The 14,961-nt window shown below is 38.4% G+C and overlaps 1 protein-coding gene across 3 annotated transcripts in view; it reads left to right on the forward strand.

The window, feature by feature from the left end:
- PSD (pleckstrin and Sec7 domain containing) overlaps positions 1-14,337 on the forward strand; it is a 228,879-nt gene extending 214,542 nt beyond the window's left edge. For all 3 annotated transcript variants that reach the window (XM_075216624.1, XM_075216623.1, XM_075216625.1), the window contains 3 exons: positions 635-779; positions 6,413-6,556; positions 13,310-14,337. In XM_075216624.1, coding sequence (XP_075072725.1) covers positions 635-779; positions 6,413-6,556; positions 13,310-13,555 — 535 coding nt within the window. In that variant the 3' untranslated portion in view covers positions 13,556-14,337. The remainder of the gene's footprint in view (positions 1-634; positions 780-6,412; positions 6,557-13,309) is intronic.
- Positions 14,338-14,961: the final 624 nt, after the last annotated feature.

The following is a 14,961-nucleotide window of genomic DNA, read 5'->3' on the forward strand; positions in this document are numbered from 1 at the left end:
GTGTAAATCAGGACAGTTTGCTGGTGCCACGCCGACCTATAAGGAACATGGTCACATCTTGGTGGGGGGGCGTCATGGGGTGTTCCACGTCCCACAGGGAATACATAGCTTTCTGGCTTTATAATATCACAGTTCTGACAGTGCAGCGTATATATGAGTTTATTACAGATGCTAAAACCAACAGCAAAGCGCCCCTTGACTACTGGCATCACAATACATGCTTTATTATAATGCAGAGGAGGGTGTCCGGAGGATGGCCGTGATGTCTGTTCATCTTGAGACCCTCCAGTCCTGTGTGCACTCAGCACACAGGTGTTAGCACTGGAAGGTGCAGACACCTCTCCTCTGCGTTAGAGCTGGGTAATGAATGAATGGGGTTGCCACCCATGTTTCATATATAGATTTGTAGATAAATATCATAGCAGCCAAATGCATATTATTCATGCATGTATGTGTGTGTTGTATTGGATGTTTCTGATATTACAATGAAAATATAGTGGAATTCTCACTGTAATCATGACTATAATAGAGGCATCAGAAAACACTGTTAGTATATGAAAGTAGATTCAGTTGGGAGGGGTAGTATTAGTGTATGATGAGTTCCGTTGGTAGAATGAATTTTCTTTTTTTCCAGGAATACAGAGCAGATGCATTCATGGATCACCCGCATCAATGTGGTCGCAGCCATGTTTTCTGCTCCTCCATTCCCAGCTGCAATTGGATCTCATAAGAAATTTAGTCGACCTCTTCTTCCAAGTGCCATTACCCGCCTGTCCCAGGTATTAGTGCTTCTTGACCTATTATTTTTTGGTTATGTGAATATTTTAAACAGCATGTATTATTTTTTCTACTCATCTAGTGTATACAGTTTGCATGTAAAGAAAGTCAGCATTTGTATTAAAATCATAAATAAGTGTATGCAAATACTTATGGTCAATGTATTGGTAGCATTGTGAGGATAATTGTCTTCTTAACACACATCTGATAGAAAAATGGCAGTCAGTCATATCATGTATAGATATAGAGAGGTTCTAGTATTATGGGGCTGTAGAGAGTAATCGGTAAAAAGATTGCTCAAGCATTATTATTATCATTATTATTATTAGTTAATCAGCACGGGGGTGTTTACCAGCCCATATGCAATTTGTGAATAAACTTTAGATGAGACTGAGAGAGGATTTTTGCACCAGCTCAGAGCAGGCGGAGATTCAGTCTGATGCCAGCGTTTAATGAGACAAAGCACCTACTACACACAGTGCACTGTGTAATAAAGAGTGGGCAATGTGTCAAGACCGGGGGAATGCGCAAGAGTAGTACCCCTGGAGAGGCAGCTTTTACACACCAGAGGCCCGGGGTCCTAAGAACCATGCGTATTATACCAAAAATGTTACAATAAGCACACTCAAGCAATTTTAACCTAAAGTTAAATTAAATAACAGACTCCCCAAAACCATTTTCCACCACTTTATTAAATATGAAATATAACCGTCTTTGCTTCTTGATCTGTCATAATCCAAATTGGAAATAAAATAGTCTTGTCTTTTTTCTTGATCCGATATAGTCCAAATCGGGAAAATAAATCCCCACAAAAAAATTCCAGCCCACTGAATTAATCATGTTAGCCATTAGACCCAGACTAGAGAGACTGGACTTGAGAAACAGCTATCAAAGCCTCTTCTGCATCTGTTGGCCAACAGGAGATCTGGTCTATGTCACCTGACATAGTGAATGATTATCGCCACACTTTTTTATATTATCCATGTCTTCACGAAATGACTCCTGGGATGTATTCTTTTATTCTATTAACTTGTGTCTCCGCAAATAATTTTCGGTCAATAGTTAGTAAGTTTATTGGGATATAGTTTAGACATGATTTGGGGTCTTTGTCCTTTTTGCGTAGTAGATATATTGGCCACTGACGCTTAGAGAGGTAAATTATTGATCATCATTGATCTTGTTAAAGGCACTCATGAAGTGTGGTGCAAGAAAATCTTGAGATCATTTATAATATGTGAGCCAGAAACAATGCAGACCTGGACATTTACTGGAAGGCATCTGGGAGAAAAGCCTGTGCTAATTCTTGTGCAGTTAGTGGAGTGTCTAATTCATCTGCATCCTCTGTGAAGGGAAGGAAGACCAGCACAGCACAAATATGTCTATGCTCTTTTCTGTTTCTGTGTTGTTGTGGGGTCTCTTATTGTCTAATCTGGTACATAGTGCCAGACATAGTATTGCATATATGGGCTTCCCATATGATAGGTGCACAGATGTCGGTGGAAGCGTGTTTGCAAAGTATGGTGTTATTTCCTAGGACACTGCATTTTTCATACCCAGGTCTGAAGAAAAGTTGATTACACTGGCCAGAATCAAGGTTTTGTGGATATGTCAAGGGCCACCAGGTTGAGACTGGACAATTGTCCAAAATAGTTATATGGCTTATTGAAGTCTTGGTGACCAGAGTTAGGTGTTTGTGCTGAATTAAATAGTCAATCCTCTCTCTAGTATTATGATGTTGAATTTCCCATACATTCCCTAGTTGAAAGATCTTTTAAAGTTACTATATGGCTGGCGGCATGAGATAGGGTAGACAAAGAAGAGCTAGGAAAGGATTAAAGTCACCACTAAGAATAACTATACTCTACCAGACCTTTCTAAGCCTAGGCATTGGCAAAGCTATATATCATTTAGTGAATGTATCCATTTAAAATCTAGAATGTTCCTTCTTCACGACGTATTGTTTCTTTAAATGTAAAATTGCTACTAGTCTAACCTTAGTACATGTGTCATATTATTAAGGTATGACAGTGAATATGTTTATTTAATTTAACTTGTTTCCAGGATGGGCAGTTTGTGCATCTAGCACATTACTTGGGACATTCTGTCCTTTCTCAATCAAGAATCATGGTCAGTGAAGCCATTGTCTTAAACAAACTATGGGTAGAATGGGGAAAAGGGTTAAATGAAACAAATAAACAAAACTGGCATGTTCCAAAGAGAGCTCCAGTAACTTGTTCCATTCCATAATAGAATTGGAAATGACTTAGTAATACGTAAGCCCATGTAAAAATCGTCTCATTGTCTGATCTAGTTGTGCATTGTATGTAAGATACGTGTAACAAGGATATTGTTTGGACAGGCAGAATGTCCTTTAATTTGTATTACAAATTGGGCAACATGGTGTCTTAGTAGCTAGCACTTCTGTCTCGCAGCACTGGGGTCATGAGTTTGATTCCCGATCATGGCCTTAGCTGTGTGGAGTTTGTATGTTCTCCCCTGTGTTTGCGTGGGTTTCTTCCCACATGTCAAAAACATACTAGTAGGTTAATTGGCTGCTATAAAATTGACCTTAGTCTCTGTCATCATTTATTTATATAGCGCCAGCAAATTCCGTAGCGCTTTACAATTGGAAACAAACATTAATAAGACAATACTGGGTAATACATACAGACAGAGAGGTAAGAGAACCCTGCTCGCAAGCTTACAATCTATGGGATATATGTGTTTGTGTGCATGTATGTATATGCGTGTATGTATGTGTGTGTGTATATATATATATATATATATATATATATATATATACACACACACACATACACACATACATACACGCATATACATACATGCACACAAACACATATATATATATATATATACACACACACACGTAAATATAGCTGCAAAGTTGAACAACATTACCTAGGTATTTACAATCCAGAACAACCTAGTTTGTTAACGATAACAAAACAAACTACGTTTGTATGAGTGTTCAAGAATAATTGCTGGCAAGGAAGACCTTAAGGTCATTACTAATGTTATCCTTGTCACATACGCTCTAAATGTATTGTGAGGTAAACTTCAAAAGATGATATCGAGTGAAACCGTGTCTAAACTGGAGTTGTCTCAAAGGTACCACTCCGGTAGGCAGTTGTAGGTTTAACAGGACCACTGGGAGTAAATAAACAGAAAAAGTTCCTTTAATACGGCCTCAAGGGGCCTAGTTATATTTGAATGTTCAAGTCAGCGCATTAGGCAATCAGAAAAAGACTTCAGACAACCCAGTGTTGCAAAGAACCTACTTTGCAATATCAACCATTACAGACTCTGTAAGAGTAAAGTGCTTACATTCATGTGTGGATTTTGGGTTACAGTTTTGCGTGTATGTATATTATGTCTAAAAGCTCTTAAAGCTGTGCTAGAGCTAGTTCTCACACAAGGGCACTAAGCTTTTCAATTGAAAATCTGTGAAGGTCAGCATGTGCTTTACACACAGTTTATGATGAGTGAGGGGTGCAGCATTGGTCATCTCTGTAGCAGTTGAACTGTAATTCATAGCTTATTAACTCTTTGTCATTCCTGCTGAGGTGAACTGCTATCGTGTCTCTGGCCAGTGCCCGATTGTGACAGGATCCACCGTGGAGAACAGAGAAGGTCACCAGATGATCGTAGGACAGACAATTTCCAGTAACATTTTGCTGGAAAGGGTACCCCAATGACATGATGCCCCATTTGTTCTCAGGACATCTAGCAATGGGAGCAGTGTGCTTTCCTGGAGATATCTGGATTGACTATATTAATCTTAAAATAATGAACCTGCTAATAACACATCTGGACCTTAATTGGCCTTGATCTTTGGGTGTCAGCATTGTCAATTTCACTGTATTCAGTTGCTCCAAATAATATTTTGAAGATATTCACTAGAGGGGACAAGAGGTGTACTGGCTTTGAGAAAGCTGTGTAACTGAATATTTTTTGGTGGTACCTACACTACATGACATCGGTATGCAATTGGGAAAATTAACAAAAAAAAAAACAAAAAGGAAAATTTCTCCTTGATCAGCGCTTCCTATGCAGTGGAGCTACAGTAAAACAACAAGGTGCCACTTCTCTCAAATAATAACCGGAAAACAGAAAAATATTAGTTCACCACAGGCACAAAGACACATAAGAATATATAATATACAGTACTAAAAGTTATTTCATTCAAATATAGTCCGTTCTTATAACTCTTTTTAATTATGCAACTCATTTTCTTTATTCGTTTTAGATATAGTCTCTGTTCTTTTTAAATAGAAGGTCTCTTTTAATCCGTCAACACTGGAGTAACTCCGTAAATCATGGAGAAAAAACGAGAAAATAATATAGTTTAGTACATCCAATGAAATCGAAAAACCCTATATATATATATATATATATATATATCTTCTTTCTTTATAAGTGAATATAGAATATTATCATTACCACCACGTGCAAAAAATGATGATGGACAGGGGAAAAAAACCCTTTGAAATAGCGCTTACTTTAATTAGCTCACAGAATGGCTTTGAATCAGTTTGATCACCTGATGTAGTCCCATAGAACATATCGATATATAGTCCAGAATTCAGTACATGTAAAAAAACATATAAGGACCATCTTGGGTGATACCTTCTTATAAAATCCAACACTTTATTCAGAACATAAAGTATTAAAAACACTTAGCATATGGATCGCTTCCCATTTCATCATATGTTTTGCAATCCATAAAGAAAAAAGCTATTATACTCCTACCAGAGCTTCATGTAGTGTTCAGCATGAAAAAGATGACTTAATCCGGGATACTCTCTCTGAACTACTCACTTCGATTGTAGCAGTGTTGTTTGCTTGTAATGGCCGTATACTACCGACTCGTTTCGACCCGCCAACTGGAGTCTTTCTCAAGGACACCTTGAGAAAGGACACCTTGAGAAAGACTCCAGTGGGCGCGTCGAAACAGGTCAACGTTTGTCAGAAACGACTTTCAGTATGTCTTTGTCTCAGTCCTAATCCAACTCTCCAGAGTTTTCTGAGCAGCTAACTGCAATTTGGGTTTAGGTTGCCACTGGGAGACATGGAGTAGGCATTGTAACAAGAACCTTCTTGGATCATGCCTGTGCTGTCTGATTTGGTGATTATTTAAAGATTAAGCTATTTCCTTTTTGGTTAGCTTACCCCAGTAGTCATCCTCTTCCTCACATTTACCCTCTAGAATTCAAGGTGCTGCACAGGAGCTGTGGCAAGTCAGGGCCCCTTATTCATTTCTAACTACTCAACTGCTAAAAGCAGGTATATGATTGATTGGGTTATAGCACATCATTAGTCTTTACGACTTGTTATTGGACAATCTCCGTAGTCTTCGGGCTCACAATCAGAGCATCTGACTTTCTCTCAGATTATTATCTATAAACCTCTGCTGTTCCCTTTCTTGTGTATCCCTAGTTATCATTGATATGAATGTAGAGGGCTTTTTTTATTGTAATATTTTTGTAAAAAAATAGAGTAGTTTACAACCAATACCATTGAAGAGTGAAATGAAGACAGTGTTGATATGTGGTAATGAAAATGTTGTCCTTATTTTTTTTAATAGCTTAATTAACAGATGTATTTTGATATTTAGGAGGAACAGGTGAAAACACATGAATCTAAGTTCAAGAGCATGTCATCAAGCTTAATAGAACACCGCACATCTCCTCCGGATAAAAAGGTGAAAGGAAAAGAAGTTGATGAATTTAAGCAGAAGGAAGACTACCTGGAATTCGAGGTAAATATGTTGTATTTTTGTTTCTTTTGAAGTTTTCAGGTTATCTTAGACCAGTGGGCGAAGTGGAAATTTATGGTGCCGGTATGAAAATTTAAAGGGAGTGGTCGTGAGCCGCCTAGAAGCTTTAGAGATTCTGAGAGTGTCAATGAAATTTTATAAGCTTTTTAAAACTATATAGGATAATATGAAACATACTGAATGACGCCAGTTTAACTGCCTTGTATCCTCCACCTCTCCTGTGTCCACCTCCTTCTCTTCTGTTTTATTTGTGGAGATAAGGTCACAGTGAAAAATATAGAACTGCTTCAAGATGTCTAATAGTAGTACTATGTTGGCATCTGACAGGGTGAATCCCCTCAAAGACATATAGAAGTTCTGTTTTTTTGCCAACGAAAATGTGGCTAGTTTGCCAACTGGTAATATACATGTTTGGTTCACTGAAGATGAAAAGTCACTTAATTAAGGCTGAACACTGCTCCTGAATGTGCCCCACAGAGGCTTCAGTAGGGACTACTTAAACTTGTTTACTTTTATTACTCTGAGGCAGGTAAATGTCCATATCTGGGCAAATCTATCTTTTTTGGGTCAGGCAAATACAAAGAAAAAAAACAGCGTTCCAAGCTGTGAAGGTTGCTACAAAGATGGCATGTTCTGCTGAATCAATGCTATCCACTTACTGTAAAGTCAGTGGCTCCTAGTGTGGGGTGTGCTTGACTGGTCTGCAACAGGAAATGTTGTCCGGAGATCAGAGGAGTAGACCCCTCCTCCTACCTGGTGTGCTCTATGGAGTCTCATTTTCCTGTGCTGGTTTGCTCTAGCGTTGATGTCACTGGCTCATGTACCAAATCCTGAAGGTCCCAATAAGGTCAGGGTAATTGTCATATGATTCTGACTGCTCCACCCCTTCCCCCAGAAGACCCGATTGCAGTGGTGCTTGTTATGCTTGCATGCTTGTAGTGCATGTGAGAATCCTCTAATGGAGTGAGGCGAAGAAGTGCTGGTATTTACCTCCCCACTTTGAGCACTGTCTTAGACGCAATGTGGAAAGGGAGGGTGTCATGAACACGCTCCCAGCTGCCGTGACTTTGGGGTGTTGGCTATATGAGGTCACACGATTCCAGCACACAGTCTCTCTTTACCCATCACACAGCACTCACACCTCACACACTTCAGGTTTGCCAACACCTATTGAATATGGGCAATAGGACCCCAATATACTATCCCACACTGGCACACAAGGCTTCTAGCTATTCACAGACTAGCAAGACCCACACCAGCAAGCAAAGGGTTAACTCTTCACACCTCCAGACTGTTACGCAAATGTAAGCACACACATCTTGTTAATCAAATGTATCAACAAATCATGCACTGGCATTCAAATGGTTAACTTGGTTGATCTATAATCTTCTTAACAGGCTAATGGATTTGTTAGAGTATCAAGGACGCAACATATTAATTTATAGATTTAATATACAAAAGTACATACAGATATAAAAAAAATAATGAATAAAACAATTAATAGCTTGACATAACAAGCAAAACAGTTTAAAAATAAAAGGGGTTACATTCAGAGTAGCACTTACGTGAATTGCCTTTTCTGGCCAAGGGAAATTGGCTTGGAAGATGGACAGCTTATCAATGTGAGTTGATTTCCCAAAAAGGCTGACAATTTGCTGTAACTGGTTTCAGCTTTTTAAAGACACTTACACACCTTCCATATATTGATAAATTGACCCCATCTATATCTTTATATCTAACTATCATATAGATGGATAGATAATATATTTCACAGATGCCAACATCCCATTGCTGGATTTCTGTGTCTGATTAATAAAGGAAGTGAAAGCACCTAACAAACTCTTATTTGGCTCCTGTTTGCATCCTTCCTTCGTTACTGCTTTTCTTCCTTTCCTATCTTTCCCCTTTACATCTGCTTTTCCTACTTCGCTTTCCTTTGGCTGCATGTTTCCAATTATTTGTTTTTCTTATGTGTCCTATGTCACATGTCCCATGTATTCAGTGTTGCATTTACATGTGTCCTATGTAGCATAGCCATCTGTATTATTCCTATGCATTAACCCCGATCCCTTACTTGCCTGTCTGTTCCTTGCCTGTTTCATTGGGTTTTCATTGTGGTAGTGTAGGGTGAAAGGGAGAGAGAGATACTTGTTCAGAGTTCAGTCAGGGAGTGTAGACTTTTTATATCCACTGTATGCAAAGTGAATCCTACACACACATAACTGTTTTTTTCTACTTATCAAACTGAGACCAATCAAGATAACAACAACTCTCCCTAGGCGTTTAACCTCCTCAGTCTCTCTCAATGTGAATCCGTCTCTCTCAATGTGAATCATAGGTAGATGTAACTATATTTTCGTTTGAACGGTGTGTAAGGGGACAGCGCACAGGTTACCAGAGTGTCAGGAAAGAGGGGCCAGTGTAATTGTAATTTTCCAGCTTTCCATTTTCTCCTTTAATTCCTCCCATCTCTGTGATTCTCCCACCCTGTCTCTCTTACCTGTCTCCCTTCTTCTCCATTCTAGATCTGTTTCTTCTTGTCCTCCCTGTGCAAGTGGCTGATCAGTTCAGGAATTGCTTCCCATGCACTATAGATACACTGGTGAGGGAAACAGTTTGGTGATGTTCCTGTGCTGATCTGCCACTCACACTGGCACCTTCAAGCTTCTCTGACAAATCAAATTTTGTGCATTTATTGTTTTAACTGGGAATGTAAGGAAAGATCCTTTTCTGCATTTTTCATTCATACCAACAACCTGCATATAAATTGAGGGGACCTATGGCAATTCTGTTTACAACACATATTCTCTTGAAAAACACTGTCTCAAAGGATGTTGAATCCACTTCTGCAATAAGGCAAGTACGTAATAGTAATAGAAACTTTGTATATTTTGTAAAAGAAATGTGATAGTGTGTACCTCACAATTGTCATGTGTAGTTACATTAAGTTTATTGTACTTGGGACATAAGGGCTATTGCATAGTCTCATATTACAGTCTTCTGGTGATGTTAGGACTTCTGTTGTTTCCATAGGACACCAGTATTTTTTTTAAATGACACTTGTTAGGAGTCTATTTATTTTTCAACAGTGGTACCAATTGCAACGATACATAATACAGTTCCACTGCAGTTTACCATGCTGGGATGTTCTGGGGGCCCCAGTGAAGACCCCCCTCCTCCACAAAGATGTTTTCTGTTCACTGTCAGCCTAACACTGTCGATATATGGAGAAAGCACTATGCACATATCTCTTTCATCCAGATGGGATCTGACGGAGCTGGAGTAGCTTCAGCTGGATCCCATTGAAAAGGACCAGTAACACCATTCTGGGGTGACGTTACTTTGCTGCTAAAAGCTTTGCTTTTCACAGCTTAATAAATTGCCTAATACTGCTGTCCCCATAGAGGTCTATGGGGCCAGCAGTAAGTGCCAATAATTATGCCAGAGAACTTTCTGATTTTGGTTCTTCACTACTTGATAAATAGACCTCTTAGTGTGTTTAGATTGAAATAGGTATATCAGTAGGTTACTGTACAAGATTTGCTGCATTTACTGTGCCAAGGTAGGTTTAGGACTGAGGCTAGATATTAAGTGCAAAGCCAAGTAAGGTTTCTGGGCTGTGCAAGGTTGTTCATTTTCCTGGAAACTGTTGGAAAATTGCGATTGTTCTGGTAGGTGCTTAATAAAAGGAATAAGTAAGCAAGTAAGTTATATCTTTACACTTATATTTTTTTATGGTAACTTTCTGTAAAAGGTTATGATTTATTTTTAAATATTACTTTGTAGTTGTAAGTAGTCTCTAACACTATTATATTAATACTCTGTAGCACACACTGAGTAGACATCGGATAGGGCCAGAGTAGTAGGGAGTAGAGGCATGGGAGAGCAGGGTCTTGGCGTGGCGGATGGCTTAAACATACATTTGCAAATGTGTGCAACAAAGACTTTTGCATTTTTATCTACAGTAGAAATGGCAGATCTGTTGCTGGCTATAGCAGTGTGCTGGGGGAAAAAATGTTGTGTGTATGTTCCTTGCAGGATAACCCCACCCTTTCAAGCACCTGTTATGGCCTATAAATTGATTTGAGCAGCTTCCACTTTTGTATTAGACATCAGATAGGGCCAGAGTAGTAGGGAGTAGAGGCATGGGAGAGCAGGGTCTTGAGGTCACAGTTAGAAGAATGGGGTAGATGGAAGAGTGTCATCAAGGATAGCACATCACAATAAATATGTTAAGTTGACTCTTACTGGGGATGTCTGTTCAGGAGTAGCATTGATGCAGCAGCAATTAGGGGAATGACTGCTCCAGGAAAAGAGGGAATCAGAAATGTAGTGAAGGCCAGACAAGTTTTATTATTTGGGATTCATTTATTAGGAGGAAATGTAGGGTAATCTACTAATCTGTTGCTAGGAACATTAATGCTGAACAGTTTATGTCCCAGATTCTCAAATTTGGCATATTGTGGATTGGGTCAATTGTTGGAGGGTATGGGGAGGACTTTGTTGTCACAAAAGTTAGATGGATAGGTAGATAATGATTCTCAAACACAATTTTAGTGAATTAGTCCATAAACTTAAAGCATTTACCTCCTTGGTGCTTTCTGAAATACTACCTATACCATGTGCTATACTTGAAAGATTCCAGCTTCGGGAGGTGGCTGAGAAGTTGGAGAAGGAATGTTTTTTGTTGACTGTGTATTTGGAGAACTGGGCTGATTTCACTTTCAACTATAGACTCTACAGTAGAGATGGGCTGCACATCAAAGGGCAGTGGGCAGCTGTGTTGGAGGAGAAGACTTGAGATTTTAAACTAGGAAATGGGAGAGAGGTGAAGATAGAAGCAGAGTGTAAGACTATTTATACAAGAAACAGATGTTAGTCAAGGAAAATGTGGGAGGAGCGGTTAGAAGAGGCAATAAGGAGGTATGTAGCATTGAAAGTGACAATACAAATATCAGTTGTATGGTGTAGTGCTAGGAGTTTTTAAAACGTAATACATGATCAAGAATTAATGATGTTGAAAGAGAATTATGGAATAGTGAGTATATCTGAGACATGACTGATTGAAAATTATGATGGGCAGTGAATTTGGAAGGATATAGCTTGTTTGTGAAGGATGATATCTATGAAAATGATGATAATGTAGACGAAAAGACCATGATACTTGGTACTATCTAATAAAACAGATATATATATGTTTACAGCTGAGTGGGCATTTAGGGAAAAGTGATCACAAACATGGTAGCATTTTTGTAGACTAAATTAAACATTGTGTAAGGGAGCTACAAAATTATGAATATAAGAAAGTCAAAATGTAGTAAACTTAGAGAAACATTGAACTTGCAGTTAACTCGTAAATAAAGACAAATTGGAATTAAAAATGTATATGTAATATGCTGTCGCATTTGTACATACCAGGTGGCACTAAAATTTCTAGGCATAAAAGGTAATTTTGGTGCCACATGGTATGTACAAATGCGACAGCATTTTACATATTGATCAAGATGTTAGAGGAAGTAGTTTGGAAGCTGCATTGGAACGTGGATTAGCAATAGGAATGTTGAAATCACCCATGATGATGGTGGGGATGTCAGAGGATAAGAAGTGAGGGAGCCAATGTGTCAATATGATTTTATGAATGAACAGTCTTGCCCATATGTAATTATTTTTTTTATGAGGAGGTAAGTTTCAAGCTGGGTCTTGGTAATGCAATTATTGTAATATAGTTTGGATTGTGCTAAATTGTTTGATACTGTTCCACAAAACAGCCTGTTTAAGGTCTACGGGAAAAAGTATGTACATGAGCAGAGAACTGGTTGAAGCATAGAAGACAAAGGATAGTTATAAATCAAACACATTCAGACTACACTAAAATTGTTGGTGATGTCCAATAGAGATCGTTATTGAGCCCCTTCCTTTTCAGTCTTTTTTTTTATTAAGGATATTATAGATGGCCTAGAAACTAAGGTGTCCATATTTGCTGATAACACTAAGCTGTTTAAGGTTATTTGTAGCAGGATAGTGAATTGGTACAGAATGATTTAGACAAAATGGCAAACTGGGCCATGAAATATCAGATTAATTTAGTGTGATAAATGTAGAATGATACACCTATGCCACTTATACATTAAATAGAATACAATTGGGCAAAGCTAAGATGGACACAGATTTAGAAGTCTACTTGACAGAAAGCTGAGTAGCAGAACCATGTGCCAGTCAGCAGCTGCAAAGTCCTGGAATGCATAAAAAAAAGATAAATGCATAGGATGCAGGCATAGTATTGCCATTGTAAAAGCCATTAGTTAGACCACAACTTGAATATGGGGTAAAGTTTTGGGCAAATCATTGTAAGAAAGCAGACATGGAGAGAGTTCAGAGGTAGGCCTCATTAATGAAGGAAATTAAAGTGCTAAATTATAGAAAGAAGTCATAAAAACTAGGTCTGTTTACTTTGGGAAAAGGTACCTTAGAGGTAATCTAATTACTCAAGGTTCATACAAGGATTTCTCTAATGAGCTTTTCATACCAAGGAACATACTATATGGAGGACAATAGGTCACCTGTTGTGAATGGAAGAAAGAAGGTTTCAGCATAGGAAGTATTCCCTTGCTATAAGGGTGGTTAAGCTGTGGAATTCCTTGGTACATGAGGTTGTGGTGGAAAATACACTAATCAAATGTAATATTGTATGATGGAACAAAAAAATGTATTGTATATTTTTCTTCCTTGTTACAGAAATCCCGCTATGGCACTTACGCCATGCTCTTAAGAGCCAAACTGACGGCAGGTACAGAAGATTTGGAAGCATTTGAAACCAGTTTGTTCGACTCTGCAGAAAATGATGAGGATGGACTTAAAAAATCACGCTCTAGTCCTTCTCTAAATCTGGATCCACCTGTTGTATCCACCAAAGCAAAATGCCACGTGTCTTCAAGAGGCAGCTGCAGACCAACACACAGCAGCAACCGGCAGAAATCTTGAACTGTCTGGCAGGTCAAATCTCGGTGAAAGAAGAATTTGAGGCCCCTCTTTCCTCTATTACTGGTATGTTGGGTTCCAAGCTGGTACCAATAAGTATTGCATGATTTAATACTGTTTGCTGGTACATGCTTTGATAAGCTCAGACCTTTGAAGGTCTTTTGAAAAACAGCGGTGAGAATCCCATGATGGATGACAAGCTGCACTATCACTGTGTGTAGGATATAACATGGATTGTGCAAGAGGAGAGACCCGCATGTGAGTGAAGTCCATATCTGTATGTCCAGATAAAGATGTTAAACGTTTTCTTGTATATTTAAGCCATTCAAATCCAGCGGGACCATATTTTTAAATTTTGTTAGTGGTAAACTACCAAAAAAATTATTCTAATAAAGTTTCCTTGCATACGTAAAAGGACTTCATTATGGAAATACGTACAGCACATAAACTTTGCTACAATCAAATCCTTTTTTATGGAGACAATTAAGAGATGAAAGCCTCCTGTTCTAAACACACAAGGGCAATGTACAGAATTTCTATTCTCGTTTTGTATATGTTTCGGCAACTCTAGCAAATTAGAGGAGAAAGCAGAGTGAAATGACGACTCAACAAAAATGGAACTTGGATTCTCTGTGGGCTTTGGCAAAATGGCTTCTTCATTTCAGAATGGTGTCATTTCTTAACTGGACTCCTCCCTTTTTGTGACATATTTTTGCACTTTTACTACTTTACTGAATTTGATTGTCATGCTGATATTTTGTAGTATTAATGCTCCTTTTGAGGTGTGGGAATTGTTTTCTTTCATGCTAAAAAAAGAAAAAAAATTGAATGTCGATTTTCACTAAAACTCTTAAGGGAAGTTTACACTTAACGTAAAAAGGCAACAACGCAACATTTTCCGCATGTGACAAAAATGTCAGTGACTTCTTTCTCATCAGACATTGAACCTGGCCAGCCAACTTTGGATGTATAGCACCTGAAGAATACCAGCAAAATTTGTTAAACACAGCTTTTGGGAGTGACTTTGTTACATGTGAAAGTAGAAATACAGGTGGGAATTTGGAATAACTTAATATCTTATGATAAGCTGCAGTTAAAATCGTATGCCAAGCATTTAAGCCATAGTATACTACAAACAATGGGGGTGATTGAATAAGCAACGTGCCAGATGGTTTATATGCGATCTAAACCAGTTTGTTAGGAGGATCTGAGCTATGATGCCATTTGTTTTAAACTTAACTTTACCCACATTGAAGCCAAATACGTTTCCTTTATTTCTAGCATTCCTCCTTACCTCCATTATCTTGCTTTAGCTCAAGCTATTAACACATCCTGCCAGTGCTGTAGTTACGTGTACCAGATATTCCATACCGGAACTGAAAATGTGGTTATTAATCATTAGCCGGGGA

Source organism: Mixophyes fleayi, chromosome 6 (genome assembly GCF_038048845.1).
Source record: "Mixophyes fleayi isolate aMixFle1 chromosome 6, aMixFle1.hap1, whole genome shotgun sequence".
NCBI classification, from domain to species: domain Eukaryota; kingdom Metazoa; phylum Chordata; class Amphibia; order Anura; family Limnodynastidae; genus Mixophyes; species Mixophyes fleayi.